This window comes from Rhinatrema bivittatum, chromosome 3 (genome assembly GCF_901001135.1).
Source record: "Rhinatrema bivittatum chromosome 3, aRhiBiv1.1, whole genome shotgun sequence".
Classification (NCBI taxonomy): domain Eukaryota; kingdom Metazoa; phylum Chordata; class Amphibia; order Gymnophiona; family Rhinatrematidae; genus Rhinatrema; species Rhinatrema bivittatum.
This window is the reverse complement of record NC_042617.1, coordinates 90,853,147-90,871,548: the sequence shown is the minus strand read 5'-3', so window position 1 is coordinate 90,871,548 and position 18,402 is coordinate 90,853,147. Positions and strand designations below refer to the sequence as shown.

Genomic DNA, 18,402 nt, shown 5'->3' with positions numbered 1-18,402 from the left:
ACTAATTTAACATGAGATCTGTCTATATACCAAACCAATCAGTTTTCCTCTCAACTCAAGGATGATCATCCTCAACCACTGAGGATATTTTCGTGTCAAGGAAATGTTACAATCGAGATGGTTAAAAAAATTTGTACTTAACATTAGATACTACAAGCAAACATTTATATGGAAAATGAAGAAAGAAAGTCACACTCACTGGTAAAGCCTCCTGATGCATAGAAGAAATCTTTTCTACAATCCGGTGTAGATTTACAAAGGTCAGGAAAATATCCATATTTTATGATCCAAAAATATAACCTGAACCCTCTGGAAAGCAGAGTTGCTTTCCTGTAACAGATGTTCTCACAGGACAGCAGGATGTTAGTCCTCACATATGGGTGACATCATCAGGATGGAGCCCAATCACAGAACACTTTCGTCAAAGTTTCTAAAACTTTGACTGGCATCTACTGGGCATGCCCAGCAATGCACTGACCCTGCATCCAGCAGGGGGTCCCCCTTCAGTCTAGTCTTATATTAAAAAGTACGTGCGAAAAATAAAATAAAAAAACGTAAATGAACCCAGCTCATTTGTGAAGTGTGAGGATCTCCTGTCATGGACCCTCATGGCTTGGAGGTTCGACAAGTAAGTATTGTAGTTCATCAGGTTGAAAGTCGCAAGAAGTGACAACAATTGTGCTCACTCACAAGTGGAACTCTGCTTTGCTGAATATGTTCCCTCCCTGATCAGTGTTGAGGAGAGTTTTGGAATAAATCAGGAGCAAACTCGTCCCTTGGTGATTATGGCTCTGTTGGTCTACAAGATTTATATCCAGACCCTCTAGAGCTCATGCTAGAAAAGGATATTTTCGTGCAAGGTCTGATGCTTCATCTAGACTCTGGATCCTTGCGACTGATGACACAAAAGTTGAGAAGCAAGGCTGTTTGCTAAAAGTGATTTTCCTTTTTCTGTATTCAAGAACATCTTTCACTAGCAATGTTCCCTCGAAGCTGTGTGCGTGCATGCCATACACAATTTTAAAAACCTATCTGTTTTTGTCTGCACACTTTTCTGGAGTATGTTTCACTAAACATTATTTTATTAATAAACTGGCATCAGCAAATGCGGCTTTTGGGTGCAGAGCTGTGATCGATACTCTGTAGGAGGGGGAGTGCTGTCATGTTCCTTCTGGTACAGTCTAGGGTGAGATGCAACAGGCCGTCAACCGTTACCTGAAGGTACCACACTTCCGCATGGAAACCCTAAGCTCCGTTATAATGGCAGTGAAACCGGGAGAATTCTTAACCTCCCTGGATCTATCCATAGCCTGCCTTCACATCCCGGTCCATCAGGACCACCAGCAATACTGTGCTTTGCGATACTGGGCAATCATTACCAATTTCGAGCGCTACCCTTCGGACTAGCCACTGCTCCCAGAACCACCAAAATGATGGTGGTAGTAGCGGCTGCACTGAGGAAAGGAGTTCTGGTATATCCTTACTTATATGATTGGCTGATCAGAGCAAAGTCTCCAGAAGAGAGTCACCACGTGACCACCAGTCAAGAACTTACTACAAAAACTTGGGTGGGTCGTGAATACAGCCAAGAGCTGCCTACAGACCTCCCAGTCACTAGAATACCTGGGAGTCTGGTTTGATACCAAACTTGACAAGGTCTACCTTCCCCCTCCAAGAAGAAGGAAACTAATGGGTCAATTACAAAACCTGTTGAACTCTGTTTGCCCTCAAGGTATGGGACTCCCTTCAAGTCCTCGGCCTCATGAGCTCAACTCTGGAAGTTGTTCCGTGGGCAAGGGCCCATATGCGACCACTACAACGCTCCATATTGTCACGATGGAATCCAGTGTCCCAGAGAGAGCTATTTCTATTGCTGGGCCCCAACTGTGGAATTCTATACCACAGGAACTACGATTGGAAGCCGACGTTAAATTATTTAAAAAGGGCATCAAAACTTTGGCTATTCAAACAAGCCTTGATTAATAGCCGTTAATGGACTTCTCCAAGAACTTATCTAAACCTTTTTTGAACCCAGCTACACTAACTGCACTAACCACATCCTCTAGCAACAAATTCCAGAGCTTTATTGTACGTTGAGTGAAAAAGAATTTTCTCCGATTAGTCTTAAATGTGCTACTTGCTAACTTCATGGAATGCCCCCTAGTCCTTCTATTATTCAAAAGTGAAAATAACAGAGTCACATATACTCTTTCAAGACCTCTCATGATCTTAAAGACCTCTATCATATCCCCCCCCCCCCCCCTCAGCTGTCTCTTCTCCAAGCTGAACAGCCCTAACCTCTTCAGCCTTTCCTCATAGGGGAGCTGTTCCATCCCTTTTATCATTTTGGTTGCCCTTCTCTGTACCTTCTCCATCACAACTATATCTTTTTGAGATGTGGCTACCAGAATTGTACACATTATTCAAGATGCGGTCTCACCATGGAGCGGCAAGCAGAAGGGGTTGTCTCTCAACTCCCTCAAGGTTCAAGTCACTGCACTGGCCTGTTTCATGTCCGAAGTGGATGGCATCGGACTATTAACTCATCCTGATGTGTCTCGCTTCTTGAAAGGAGTTAAACAACTCCGGCCACTTCTAAAGTGGCCGGTGCCTCTATGGAACCTCAATCTAGTACTAGCAGGGGAATCCTTCAGGCCAACAAGTGGCCTGTCCCTAAGCCTCCTGACTTTAAAGACTGCATTCTTGATCGCAATATGCTCAGCTCGGCGCATCTCTGAACTTCAAGCATTATCCTGTCGAGAACCGTTCCTCAGATTCACCCCAGGCACCATACAGCTGTGTATGGTACCATCCTTCCTTCTGAAAGTGATTTTCCAGTTCCATATGAACCAGACAATATCCTTACCATCACCAGATGAACACAGAGATTCGGAAGACTCACGCCTCCTTCGGCACCTGAATGTTGGCAGAATCCTAGTCCGATACCTCAAGAGATCGGAATCCTTGTGCAAAACTGATCATCTGTTCATTCTTCACAGCGGGAAGAATCAAGGGGAAGCGGCATCGCAGGCGACCATAGCCCGCTGGATCAAAGAAGTCATTAATGCTGCCTACATAGAGGCAGGAAAACCACTACCTATATAGGTCAAGGCGCATTCTACAAGGGCCCAGGCAGTCTCCTGGGCTAAAATCAGGCTGCTTTCACCAGTGGAGATCTGTTGGGCAGCGACATGGTGGTCCTTACTCACCTTCTCCAGATTCTATTGCCTGGATGTCCAGGCCAGGGAGGATACAGCCTTCGCAAGGGCAGCACTAAGTGGGCCATGGGCAGCCTCCCACCCGGTAGAGGAGTAGCTTTTGTACATCCCATTGGTCCTGAGTCCATCTGTCTACACTAAGGAAAACAAAATTATCAGGTAAGTAATTTCTCCATTATCTGCAGAAATAATCCTTTCAAAATTGCTCCTCCATGAGGAGAATTGGAGGGAGGAGAGTGGCTCCAGAGACAGGTCAGGCCCAGTGAACTATGTGCAGGGAATTGTAATCCCTGCACATTCTTTATCCTAAGTATTTTGCACCTGTAAATTACACTGGGTGAGGAATCCTCACAGTACCAGCTATGAAATTTTCAAAGGGAAACTGCGGGTTTATGGGTACACAGCTCCCCACAGGTTTAAAAATGTTCCTTTCCCAAGGTTATGTCCTGATCACTGTTCAGTATTTCAAAATAACACATGCTGTTGGGTATACTGAATTTGTAACAATTGAGTATGATACTTTTAAGTTGACATTCCTTAAGCTGCAGTACTACAGGCTTGCTGGATTCATAAGCAGACATGTAGAGAACATCTTAAATTGTCTTATACCTATTTTCATACACAGAATTTTGTATTTTTTAACTTGTTTATATGGTTTCTTTAGTGTAGTTATGTGATCTTGTGATGTTTTATTGTATTGTAAATTGTGTTACTTGTTTTATGTATTGTAGCACTGCCTGTAACTGTATTAAATGGCATAGAAATGTAAATTATAAAAAAAAAGTGTATATATATATATATATATATATATATATGTATATATGTATACAGATAGATATATCTATTATATATAGAGAGAGATATAGAGATATAGATATACCTGCTGAACAAGGTCCAGTTAGTAACTTGAGCAAATGCACTAGAGGCTCTCCAGATACAGCCAAAGGTTAACAAAATCACTCCCAGGTTTTGCCAAAGAAACCTTTAACCATTGCAGACTCAACTTTTCAAATACTGCCTGCTTGTAGGTCATCTTTTGCTGCAGTACTGTGTCTCCTTTTCCCTCCCCTATTGAATACTGTGTTAAAGTACAGAAATATTTAAATGACAGAAGAATGTTCCTAGTTTACCTGTTAGTTGACAAGGCAATGGGCTGTTCTCTCCTGATTTAAAGAATTTGTGTCAAGCAGAATTAAGAATGGAGGTCTTTGGGCTCCCAAGTAAGAAAAGCGCTTTCATAAATAGATTAGCAAGGGGTTCATGGGACCTCCCTCCTGTGCCTCACTGATTTTAAAACATAAAGAGTACACAAGGGCATAAATTGAAAACTACAAAGATGGAAATTTAAAGGAAAACTGTTTTGGGATTAGGGTGATTAGGTCTTGTAATCATCTGTTTAGCAAGATTATATATGCATTGCTATTGAACATTTTTCAGAGCAAGTATAAGCATGAAGACTATTAATGACCATAGTATTTACTTATGTATTTAATTACAGTAGGCAACAGAAAATTACTGGAATCAAATTTTATAAGTCTTTTTTTCAGTTTATTAAAGTCCTGAATAATGTAGTTGCATTTACATTGAATTTTAGGTGAAAAAAAACTATGAAGCTCTCAAACAGAGGCAAGAAGAGGAAAGAATGGTGCAGAGTTCTCCTCCCAGAGCTGGTGAAGAAAGCCAGTCTGTCAACAAATGGGAAAAAGAAAGTCAGGAAACTACAAAAGAGCTATTGAAGATCAAGGATAGATTGATTGAAATAGAGAGGAATGTAAGTGTTCAGCATTGAATATAATTGTTTTCTTTGTCTCATTCATCTCTTTTGAGACTCTCATTTTACAGTTTTATGACTCCACCTCTTGTTTTCTTTGTCTCATTCATCTCTTTTGAGACTCTCATTTTACAGTTTTATGACTCCACCTCTTTTTTTAATATCTGACTTTCCATTTTAAAAGGTGGCAATAGATAATGTGAAAAATCGATATAAATTGTGACAGGATTATACTGTCAGGAATATCATAATACTTAACCTTACCACCATGTGTTAGAACTAATATCTAGCCAGTAGTTTTAATGACTTTACATTACATGACCAATGTGCTCTTGATTCCCTCCCCCCTCTTTTTTTTTTTAAAGAAAAGGTTGATTTAGTTACTAGCAGCTACTATAGATAGAACACTATGTAAATTAGTTTATCTAGAAAAGATTTATATTAGAAATGGGCCTTAAAATTATATTCATTAAATCTATTTTATAATCTGAAAATTTTCCTATATACAATCCCTTAAAATGGAAACATGTAAAAGTTCCTGGATCCAGGTATCTTATCACAATCTAAAACTTATGTGAAAATATTAAAATTGTAGGCAGGATTTGTAATTGTGATCCTAGTAGATATTTTGTGATTGACTCTCTCTGCTCACAATAGACTTGATTCAACCACATTGTTTTTGTTCCCTGGTAGGCGTCATTGGAAAATGACGAATAGCAACAGTTGTAAAGGCAGCAATTCACAAGATATTCAGTCAAAGAAAATATGTTATAGCTTGAAAAAAAAAAGTGTGTAATACACAGGAACAACTCTGAATGCTCTATTTACACAAAGCTGGGTTTAGGCATAGGTAACATAGGCACATTCTGAAAGAACCTACTGCTGGGACTCCCCCCGCTGCTCTTTGAAATCCAGGAATGAAAACTCCTTATGCCCAGTCTACTGCGTACAGGCACCATAATCTTAAATCAGGCCTTGATCCACACACATCTGTCTGCGAACATACAGTTTACCCAAACGCATAATTACCTTTTATATGCATCCAGCATCCTCAAACTCAAATGTACTTACTTTAGCTTGATACAAGAAGAGTTCTCAGTTACTGTACAATGGCAGCAGCCTAGCTCCCATTCATTATTAGGGAATAAAAGGAAATATAGCTGGAATAAACCATCTTCTTTAACTATTAGCAAGCATCTAACATTTCTCAAGCCCTCTTTACTTCAAAGTTTGGTTACATTTTCCTATGCAAAGCCATCTTTCAATAGATCATTAGCACTATTCCTGGCCAAGATTGTGGCATTTACTCTCTCAAAAAATCTCCAGTCTACTGCAATGCTTTTACTAACCAATACAGTGTGCATGTCATATCTGTTACCCTGTCAGAGGTGTATTTTTCCTTGCAGTCACATCTTTCTTCCTGCTGATTCTCTCACGTTAAAACGCCACACACTTTCCACAAGCATGCAAACCTTTACACACATCCTCATTCCTTCTCAAATATACAGCACACATCTGTGGAACATATTCCCAGAACTAGGCATATGAAAACAGCGTATTGTCATTCCTTGTCCTTCTGCTCCACCAGTGCAGAACCTGTGGGTTTAGTCCCCTCATCCAGCAATTGAAGGTAGAGTTGTTTTTGGGTTTTTTCTTTTTTTATGACATCACCTGTATGTATGTCATGCATGGAACCAGATACAGCCAGTGTTCTCTGTCTCCAGCTATTGGATGGACAGTTGTAGACAAGGCTCGACCTGGCTTTTTAATTGAGAATTTTTATGACTATTTCATGGTTGTGCTATAGCCCTTTTGAGTAAAATTTATCTTAATGGGCAAAGCTCCTGTGGATTGTTTTCTGTAGTGATGTGAGCCAGCATAGCAAAGCAGCTCACTACTCATCTGATGGGGTTTGTTTTCTCTGGGAGAGCACCACATGTATTGTTTGAGCAGGCTCTTTTCAAAAAAGGGATCGTCTGCTTACTCTCTGAGCTGAAATGCTTGTGGAGGCCAAGCCTTGCAGGGAAGCATGCCGTTGACAGTGTGAAAGCTCACCACCTCTTGTCAGGACTCAAAGTGAGCCCACTAACTCAAGGGCTTCCATCCTGGCTCCTATCCCTTGAATGTGGTAAAAGGTTGAACTATAAGACAGTTGACAAGAGAAGGTAACAGTCTTTTATTATTCAAACTGCCTTTTACCTCTTTCAAGGCAGGAAAAGAACCAGAGCTTTCAGCTGGCTAAGTCATACAGGCTATGATTTAAAAAAAAAAAAAAGAAAAGAAAAGGGAAAGGGGAAAAGATACTTTCAGTTTGTATTGGAAATGGTTTCTAAGGCTAGGAGATATTTTCTGAGGATTGCCATGTGCCAGTTCATATGTCTGAGTGCTATACTCTGTGACCATTAAAGAGCAGCAGTGTCTGACAGCACATAATGTTCAGCTTGCAAATGCGATGATAAAACAGAGCGTAAATCAAACAGAACAAGTTTACAATCTGGGGTCTTACTAGCCTAAACCTAGTGCAGAAATATATTTTAAACTTAGAGACATTTCCAGAGAGAGCAGTTAACCCGTTGTGTCTGGAATGTTGCCATCTTAAGAGCTCAGCAGTTACAGGCTCTGCACAGCAGCATATGATTAAAAACAAGGACTTTGCTGTTTAACTCTCCAAGTGCTGGGACAAAGTGATTATTGCCAGCATTCTTGCCTCTGGGGTTTTTTCTCCCCCATATCCTTAAGAATCTTAAACAAAGCCTTTCAGCCTTTAATAAAAAATAAAATAAAAAATAAATTAATTCTGAGCAATAGCAGGTCTCAATAATCCGTCTGTTTCACTAAGTTGAAATTTAGGTATGAACAATTCTGCCAACTGAGATTCATTTCTGAAAGGGACACAGAAGGCATCTACAGCTGTTCCACTTTGATCAGAACTGGAGATTAAACTACTTTTAGAATGGAACTTTCCCACAGGTAAAGTAACCTCTGTTTTAAGACATAGGTTGCTACCAGATTCTCACCACTGAGTAGGAAATAATCTTTCTCCCAGGACAAGTAGGATGGAAGTCCTCACATATGGATGACATCAGACGGAGCCCTGTCACAGAATACTTTTGTCTAAGTCTCTAGAACTTTGACTGTCACACTGAGTATGCCCAGCATGCCACTAACCCTGTAGTCACCACGGCTCCCCCTTCAGTCTCTTTTTTTCCGCGCTGCAAGTTGCCTCGCGGTTAGGAGCTCTGTGAGAATCTCTTACAACTTTCCTCACGGAAACATATGATGTTTTTCTTCTTAAAATCACCCTCACCGGGGTCCCCCATCGCGCTGCGTCCCTCAGACGCTCAGTAAGTGTCTTTCCCGTGATTTGCGATCGGTTCCATGCAGCATACCTCTCGGTGCCCGACGGTTATTGACCGCATGCCCACCTCTTTTTCGATGGCGACCGAGTTTAGAAAATGCCCTGAGTGTCCGAGGACCATGTCCATCACGGACCCGCACAGTGTTTGTGCTTTGTGCTTAGGTCCCACGCACGACATTCGTCGATGCCCTAGTTGCGCACAAATGACCCCCAAAGGCCATCGTGCTCGTCTGGACAAGATGGAGCATTTGTTTGCTTCAGAACGTTCTGCTCAATCAATGCCAGTTCAAGCCCACCAACCGGAGAGGGTCCATCGACCTCTGAGACGCCCTGCCAGGAACATCGTGAAACGGGTGATCATCCATCACCGACACCATCGAAGGCATCAGAGTCATCGTCCTCTGGGCCGGAGAAGGACCGGATCGAGCACCGAGGGAAACACTGGCACCAGGCGTCCCTGACCGGTGCCGGCACCGATACCGCAGCGGCATCGACTTCCATCGAGCCGCCCGTGGAGAGGAGCCCCCATCCTCCTTCTGAACCTGGAACACCTAGGCATTCCCCACCGATATTGGTGCCGGGCACTGAGCCTCCACGGGCCCCCGTGGAAGCTCCAGTGACGCCTAGCCTGCCTCCTTCTCCAATTGCCATGTCATCCATGCCGGCTTTTCAGGTAGAATTGGACCACATGGTCCAAGAGGCAGTGCTGAATGCCCTATGAGGCTTCCAATCGCTGCTGGCTCCAGCCCCCGCACCGGAACCGGCTCCCTCGATGTTCGCACCGCTCCTTGAGCGCCTCGACATACTCAATGGTGCCTTGCCGACTCAACCTGTGCCACCAGACACACTGGCACCGAGTCGTCCATCGAGGCCTCCGCAGGTCCCGATTCCAATACCGGGTTCCTCGGAGGAAGAAGAATCGATTCCTAGCCAGCTCCCTCCACGGCAACCACCGACGCCGGAACCCATGCCAGGTCCATCGTGGCTGTCTGTGCCCAAGCACACCTCATCTGATCCGGTGCCAGCACAGATTCCCTCGATGCCAGTGCCGTATTCATCAATGCTTTCCCGTCTTCTCGGCTTTGGCATACTTCCTCCCTCAGGAAGTCCTCCAGGGGAAGGGGAAAGTCCCTATAATCCATGGGAAGATGCATCCTCAGATGATTCCTCACAAGCTTCCGAGGAACTACTCTCAGAGCCTTCACCCCCGGAAGAAAGGCGACTATCTCTTCCGGAAGATCTCTCCTTTGCCAGTTTTGTCAGAGATGTCCGAGACTAATCCATTTCCACTGGTTATGGAGGAAGATGCTCTCCACAAAATGTTGGAGGTCTTACAATTCATAGATGCTCCAAAAGAGATAATGGCAATACCAGTGCATGAAGTTCTTCTTGACCTCTTGCACTGCCTGTGGGACCATCCAGGTACTGTACCTCCAGTCAACAGAAAGACAGATGCTTCGTACCTGGTCCAACAAGCCCCAGATTTTCAGAAAAGTCAGTTGTCCCACCATTCTTTAGTTGTGGAATCAGCTCAGAAAAAGGCTAAATGATCACATCCACATTCCTCTGCTCCTCCTGGTAAGGAACAGAAGGCATTAGATGCATTAGGACGAAGAGTTTTCCAAGGGTCCATGTTGATAGTGCGAATAGCAGCGTATCAATTATACATGACCCAATATAATAGAAATCTCTGGAAACAAGTCCAGGAATTTGCAGAGACATTACCACAGCAGCAACAAGAGACCTTGTCCTCCATCCTATAAAAAGGATTGGAAGCAGGCAAACATGAAGTCAGAGCTGCCTACGACTCTTTTGAAACAGCATCCAGAGTCTCGGCAGCGAGCATCAGTGCTAGGCGCTGGGCTTGGCTCAAGGTCTCAGACCTACGCCCGGAAGTGCAGGACAAACTTGCACATCTACCATGTACAGGAGACATCCTGTTCGGGGACAAGATCCAGGATGCAGTGACCCAGTTAAAAGACCATGATGAGACCCTGCGTCAGTTGTCAGCTGTCTCCCCAGTTGTTCCCTCCATAGCCTGCAGGGCACAAGTAGGGACACCAGAAAACAATTCTACAGGCCACGCAGATATTACCCTCCTGTGTCCCGTGCACGATCAGCTCTGGCACCTTAGAGGGGACATGCACACCAAGCGAGAACACCTAGACCACAGCCAGCCTCCACAAGCTGGCCGTGTAGCTGGATTTTCACTCCTTTTCAGAGAGCAGCAGCCATTCTCTAGTGGGAGGCTGCCTTTGCCACTTTGCAACCAATTGGCACCCAATTACCACAGACCAATGGGTATTGTCCATCATAACCCACGGTTACCGTCTACATTTTTCAAAAATACCCCTGGACTACCCACCCATTCCATTCTGGAACTGGGACAATCACACAGGACTACTCAAGTCAGAGCTCTCGATCCTTCTGTTGGCCAGAGCCGTGGAACCGGTTCCACTGAATCGGCCTATTCTGGATCTCCATGCCTTGAACACATTTCTTCACAAGGAACAGTTCAGAATGGTATCCTGGGCACCATGCTTCCTCTGCTAAAACAGGGGATTGGCTCTGCTCTCTGGACCTTCAAGACGCATACGCCCATTATTGCAATCTTCCCTCCCCATCACAAGTATCTGCGATTCGAGGTGGGTCACAGGCAGTATTAATACAAGGTACTGCCATTCGGCCGATCCTCGGCACCCCTGAAGTGCCTGGCAGTCGTGCCTGCACAGTTACACACAGCAGGGGCGTATGTTTTTCCATACCTAGACGACTGGCTCATAAAAAGCCAGTCCAAACAGGGAGCCCTCGACTCCCTCAGTCTCACCATAAGACTTCTAAACTCATTGGGATTTCTGATCAATTACTCCAAATCCCAGTTAACACAGTCTCACCATCTCTCCTTTTTAGGAGCAGAACTGGTCACGACACTATCCAAGGCATTCTTACCCAACGACCGCACGATTACGCTGTCCAACCTTACCAGCTCTATCCACCGTCGAAAAAGAATCTCGGCTGGCCACCTACTCAAGTTGCTCAACCATATGGCAACAGCAGTCCACATCACCCCAAAGGCACGCCTCGCCATGAGAGTGACACAATGGACTCTAAAAGCTCAGTGGCGACAAGCTACTCAACCGCTTTCATCCCTGGTATATATCACCAGCCAGCTTCGTCTGTCCCTCACCTGGTGGACACACAAGGCCAGCTTACAAGTGAGTCTTCCTTTCCAGCAACCGGCTCCTCAGGTGACCTTAACCACGGATGCCTCCAACCTAGGTTGGGGAGCCCATGTCCAAGGCCTTCAAACTCAAAGAACTTTGACAACAGCCAAAGCAACCTCTCAGATCAACTTTCTGGAGCTTCGTGCTATGCGGTACGCCCTTTATGCATTCCAGGACTGCCTCTCCAACAAAGTTGTCTTGATTCAAACAACCAAGTTGCAATGTGGTACCTGAACAAACAGGGGGCACGGGCTCTTACCTGCTATGCCAGGAGGCGGCGCAGATTTGAGCCTGGGCCCTGTCGCATTCCATACTACTGCGAGCCACTTATCTAGCAGGCACACAGAATGCACTGGTGGACCGCCTTAGCCAACGTTTCCAGCCCCGTGAGTGGTCTCTGGATCCCTCGGCCGGGAGCAGAATCTTCCACCGGTGGGGACAGCCGACCATCGATCTCTTTGTATCCAGTCAGAACCACAAAGTGGAACGCTTCTGCTCCCTGCACAGGGACCGACAAGCACCAACCATGGATGCCTTCGCTCGTCCCTGGAACACAGGCCTGTTATACGCATAACCTCCGATTCCGCTAATAAGCAAGACTCTCGTGAAATTACAACAGGACTGAGGCTTAATGATACTCATAGCCCCGTTTTGGCCACGCCAAGTTTGGTCCCCATGCTTCTCGACCTCTTTGTCCAGGAACCCATTCGCCTGGGCACGTCGCCCATCCTCATAACACAGAATCACGGCAAGTTATGCCACCTGAACCTCCAGACCCTGTCTCTGACAGCCTGGATGTTGAAAGGTTGATTCTACAACTGCTCAATCTTTCTAGTGATGCCTCTCAAGTCCTCATAGCTTCACAAAAGCCTTCCACGCGGAAGTCTTACCGCTCTAAAAAAAAATGGAAGAGGTTTACCTTCTAGTGCACACAGAAGGGCTTGAATCCCTTTTTTTGCCCCACATCGAATCTGTTAGACTATCTCTGGCACCTCTTGGAATCTGGTCTCCAGATGACATCTATCCAAGTACACCTTCGTGCCATTTCTGCTTACCATCAATGAATAGGGGATTCCTCGATAATGGCTCAACCCCTGTGAGTCGCTTCATGAGAGGCTTATTACAGCTTAAGCCTCCTCTATGGCCACAGGTCGTGGCATGGGACCTCAGTGTTGTCCTTGCACGGCTCATGCACACTCCTTTTGAACCTTTGCACTCCTGCAAACTCAGATACCTTACATGGAAAGTACTTTTCCTAGTAGCCATCACGTCTGTTCGCAGGGTAAGTGGGTTACAGGCCCTTGTGACCTACTCACCCTACACAAGGTTCCTCCATGACCGTGTGGTTCTCACAAGAACAAGCAGGATGGTAGTCCTCACATGTGGGTGACATCATCTGATGGAAACAATCACGGAATACTTTTGTCAAAGTTTCTAGAACTTTGACTGGCACCTACTGGGCATGCCCAGCATGGCAATAACCCTGCATCCAGCAGGGGTCTCCTTTCAGTCTCTTTTTTTCCGCTCAGCTAATAGCCACGCGGATTTTTGGAGCTGTTCACAGTTCCTGATTGGAAAATTTCCTCAGGAAATTATTTTCAAAACTTGCATAAATTTATACCCCTTTGGGGTCTCCCTTTTTCACCGTCTAATTCCGAGTCGTGCGGTAAGTTTACCACCGTTTTTCGGTCTGTTCCCAGGGGGGGACCTCTTGAGGTCTTGTTGGCGCCGACCGCAGCTGGCCTAAATTTTTCGACAGCCATGATAGTGACGGATTTTCGTCTGTGCCCTGACTGTCCGAGGACTATGTCAATCACAGACCCTCATTTAGTCTGTGTTTTATGCCTCGGACCATCGCACGACGTGGAGACGTGTACCGATTGTTCCCAAATGACCCCGAAGGGCCATAAGGCACGATTAGAAAAGATGGCCCTTTTATTCCATCGCAAGTCTCCACAGGTTCCATCGACTCGATCCTCGCCGAAGCATCGACGTCGATCCGAGGCTGAAGATTCCCAATCGCTGTCCCAGTCCTCGGCGTCTACATCATTGATGCCGGAATCAGGGAAAGTGGACCGTCAAGAGAAGCACCGACATAAACATCGGAGGCGGTGCCTTCCGCGTCTGCTACGTCGGTGGAGTCATCGAACCGCCGATGAAAAAGACCCGAGCTGAGGAGCGTCCAGTGCCCTCCAAGTCGGATGCACCGAGGTGTCCCATGCCTTTGGTGGAAGGGGCCACCGAGACTCCACAGAGACTCCACCGGGACTGCCCGTAGTGCCTTCCACTCTGGACCTGGGGCTCACCACCCCAGCACTCCAAGAGGAATTGCACCGGATGGTGCAAGAGGCTGTGGTCCAGGAGATCCAAGGCCTTCCACAGACACCAGCACTGGTGCCTCTGCCGGAACCGACGCCGATGCCTCCGGTGCTACTGCCTCTCCTGGATAAGCTGGATCTCCTCATCGGTGCCCTACCAGGGGCACCGAGGAAATCACAGATACCGATGATTCCATCGACGCCCATCCCGCTGTCTTTAGGGGAGGAGGATACCTCACCGGAGCCGATACCAGGGCCGTCATGAGTACAACCATAGAGGCCACCGGCGAAATCTGCGGTGCCATCGATGCCTGGACGGCCGGTGCCGATGCTGGATCTCGGTTTTCCGAGGCCATTACCAGGTCCCTCGATGCCAGCACCGATACGTTTCCAACCTCGACCTCCGGCTGGGGAAGTTCCAGGTTTTCCACTTGGACCACCAAGAGATGCAGGCAATCAGCTTTATGATCCCTGGATGGATGATTCTGCGGATTCCCAGGACTCCACAGAAGTTCCGTCAGAGCCGTCTCCTCCAGACGAAAGGCGTACGTCTCCACCGGAAGACCTCTCCTTTATAAATTTTATAAAGGAAATGGCAGAGACCATCCCCTTCCAATTTCAGACAGAGGAAGATTCTAGACATAAAATGCTAGAAGTCCTGCAATTCCTGGATCCCCCTAAAGAAATCATGTCAGTCCAAGTTCATGAAGCCTGCAAGATCTAATGCAACGTAACTGGGAGCATCCTGGATCAGTTCCGCCCATAAACCGTAAAACAGACGCTATCTATCTGCTCCAACCTTCTCCGGGTTTTCAGAAGACACAGCTAGCCCATTAGTCGGTGGTGGTGGAGTCCACCCAAAAGTAGGCAAGGCGTCCAAAACCCCATTCTTCAGCGCCACCTGGAAAGGAGCAGAAATTCCTTGACGCTTTGGGATGCAAGATATTTCATGGGGCCATGCTTATCTCGCGCATTGCATCATATCAATTATATATGAACCAGTACACTCGTAACCTGTTTAAGCAGCTACAAGAATTTGGAGAATCCCTTCCTGACCAGCTGAATACCATCATAAAGAAGGGATTTGACGCGGGAAATCATGAGGTCTGCTCGGCATATGATGTCTTTGACACGGCCTCCCGTCTATCTGCAGCCGGTATCAGTGCCCGCTGCTGGGCTTGGTTAAAATCTTCTGATTTCTGTCCAGAAGTGCAGGATCGTCTGGCCGACCTCCCTTGCACAGGGGATAACCTGTTCGACAATAAAATTCAGAAGATGGTGGCCCATCTGAAGGACCATAGTGAAACGCTTCGTCAGCTCTCAGCAGCCCAGGCAGATCTTTCCACTCCATCCAAACGCTCCTTCAGGCGCGATGCTAAATGGGCGACTTACAAGCCCCGTAAATATTATCCGCCGGCATCTCAAGGTTGCCCATCACGGCCTTTCCAGAAGTCCGCAGCGCGTCATCCTCGAGTGCAGAAAGCTCAAACTCCTGCTCCTACAGCGGGATTTTGACTCCAGACTTCAGAGCAAAGACCATCCTCCATTGCCCAACCTACCTGTGGGTGACTGCTTATGCCACTTTTCCACCAAGTGGCTAACCATCACCACCGACCGCTTGGGTGCAAGCAGTTGTGGCTCAAGGCTACTATCTAAATTTCCTCTCCATTCCGTCGGATACTCCACCTCGGCCGGGGTGGCCCTCTTCCGACCACTGTCTTCAACTGCAGCAAGAGGTATCCTCTCTGCTGCAAGCAAATGCCATAGAACCGGTTCCTCTCGCCCAAAGAGGACACAGATTCTACTCCCGATACTTTTTAATTCCAAAAAAAATGGAAGGGATTCATCCGATATTAGATTTATGGGCTTTAAACAAACCTCTTCGGAAAGAGAAATTTCGGATGGTAACCCTGAGCTCTTTGCTTCCACTTCTTCAACGAGGGGATTGGCTTTTCTCTCTAGACCTAAAAGATGAAAGGCGAAAGTCTCCACCGGAGACTGGTATCGACTCCAGTGAGGTATCCTCCTCCTCCACCGGAGGCGTACATGCACATCGCAATTACCCCGTCTCACAGAAAATACCTCTGCTTCCTTGTTGGGAATCAACATTTCCAATACAGGGTCCTCCCGTTTGGCCTAGTTTCGGCCCCTCGTGTGTTTCTGAAGTGCCTAGCGGTAGTAGCTGCATACTTAAGAAGACTGGGCATTCATGTCTATCCTTACCTGGATGACTGGTTACTGAAGGCTCAGTCATCAGAGGGAGTTCTGCACTCCCTCCAAATTACGATGCAACTACTACTCTCATTGGGATTTCTGAACAATTATCAAAAATCTCACCTGACTCCATCTTAGTTCCTTTCCTTTATAGAAGCGGATCTCGACACGGTCCAAGCAAGAGCTTTTCTTCCCAAGGACCAAGCTCACACACTAGTGTCATTGGCGCAGGGCATACGCTCTTGTCAAACCACGATGGCTCGTCAGCTACTAATCTTACTAGGGCACATGGCATCCTCAGTCCATGTAACTCCAATGGCTCGTCTAGCCATGAGAGTAACTCAATGGACATTAAAGTCCCAGTGGTCACAAGCACATCATCCAATGTCCAACATTGTCCACATCACACGGTGACTTTGTCTCTCACTGGCATGGTGGATCCTGGAGTTCCATCTTCGTCAAGGCCTGCCCTTTCAAGCTCCAGAACCTCAAATAATTTTAACGACAGATGCTTCCACCCTAGGTTGAGGAGCACATGTCAACAACCTGCAAACTCAGGGAACCTGGTCAGCGGAAGAGTCACAAATTCAAATAAATTGTCTGGAGCTCCGAGCAATCCGATATGCTCTCTCTGCCTTTCTGGACTGTTTGTCCAACAAAACAATCCTGATCCAGACTGACAACCAGGTAGCGATGTGATACATCAACAAACAAGGAGGAACCAGATCCTACCTCCTTTGCCAGGAAGCGGCACAGATTTGGGCTTTTGCTCTAACCCAAGCTATGCTTCTCAGAGCGACCTACCCTGGCGGGTGTGGACAATGTTCTAGCAGACAATCTCAGTTGGGAATTTCAGCCCCATGAGTGGTCCCTCAATCCTGTAGTTGCGGACAGTTTATTCCGGAAGTGGGGACGCCCATCGACCTATTCGCGTGTCTGCTGAATCGCAACGTGGACAATTTCTGCTCTCTCCATCGCAGTCTCAACGTTCCACCTCTGGACACGTTCGCCCTCTCCTGGAAGGAAGGTTTCCTTTATGCCTACCCACCACTTCCTCTCATCAGCAAGACTCTTGTGAAGCTACGCATGGACAAGGGTCTGATGATTCTCATAGCCCCTTACTGGCCACGTCAGGCTTGGTTTCCCATCCTTCGAGATCTCTTACTGTGTCCACAGATTCCTCTAGGCTCAGACCCATCCCTGATATCTCAGAGGAACGGCCAATTGCACCACCCCCAACCTTCAGGCCCTGTCACTGCAGCTTGGATGTTGAAAGCTTGCTCCTTCAGCCTCCTAATCTTTCAGAATCTGTATCTCAGGTCCTGGTAGCTTCACGAAAGCCTTCTACCAGAAAGTCTTATCATTCAAAATGGAAAAGATTCTCGTTGTGGTGCACTTCAAAGGAGTTAGACCCCTTTACATGCCCCATGAATAAGTTTTTAGACTACCTCTGGCATCTTTCGGGGTCTGGTTTACAAACTTCCTCTATCAGAGTGCATGTCAGTGCGGTGGCCACCTTTCATAAGGGTACAGGGGATGTCTGTATCTCAACACAGCCCCTGGTAGTGTGCTTTATGAAGGTGTTGCTTCACCTGAAACCTCGTCTCCATACACCGGCCCTGTCTTGGGACCTTAATGTGGTTTTAGCGCAGCTCATGAAACCTCTGTTTGAACCTCTGCACTCCTGCGAGTTGCGGCATATCACTTGGAAGGTCCTTTTCCTTCTGGCGTTAACGTCTGCTCGCAGGATCAGTGAGCTGCAGGCACTGGTTACATACCCTCCTTACACGAAATTTCTTCATGATCGGGTGGTTCTTTGCACTCATCCTAAATTTCTACCGAAAATGATATCAGAATTTCATTTAAATCAATCCATAGTGCTGCCTACTTTCTTTCCAAAGCCCCACTCACTTCCTGCTGAGCGGGCTTTGCATTCCTTGGACTGTAAACGTGCACTTGCCTTTTATTTGCAACGCACTGCAGGCCATAGGAAATCCACCCAGCTTTTTGTGTCCTTTGATAGCCTTAAGCTGGGAATGCTGGTTGGAAAGCAGACCCTTTCCTCCTGGTTAGCGGATTGTATCTCCTTCTGTTATCAGCAAGCAAGCCTTCCACTTCAGGGCTTCCATTAGGGCTTTGGCAACGTCGGTTGCACACCTTTGTTCTGTACCTCTCATTGATATCTGTAAAGCTGCAACCTGGAGTTCGCCTCATACCTTTGCAGCCCACTATTGCATAGATAAGGCTGGTACACAAGATTCTATCTTTGGCCAGTCTGTTCTACGCGATCTATTCTCAG

The 18,402-nt window shown here is 46.5% G+C and overlaps 1 protein-coding gene across 6 annotated transcripts in view; it reads left to right on the top strand.

Moving 5' to 3' along the window:
• CCDC88A (coiled-coil domain containing 88A) overlaps positions 1 to 18,402 on the top strand; it is a 503,234-nt gene that overhangs the window by 296,334 nt on the left and 188,498 nt on the right. For all 6 annotated transcript variants that reach the window (XM_029593463.1, XM_029593462.1, XM_029593464.1 and 3 more), the window contains exon 18: positions 4,813 to 4,989. In XM_029593463.1, the coding sequence (XP_029449323.1) occupies positions 4,813 to 4,989 (177 nt within the window). The remainder of the gene's footprint in view (positions 1 to 4,812; positions 4,990 to 18,402) is intronic.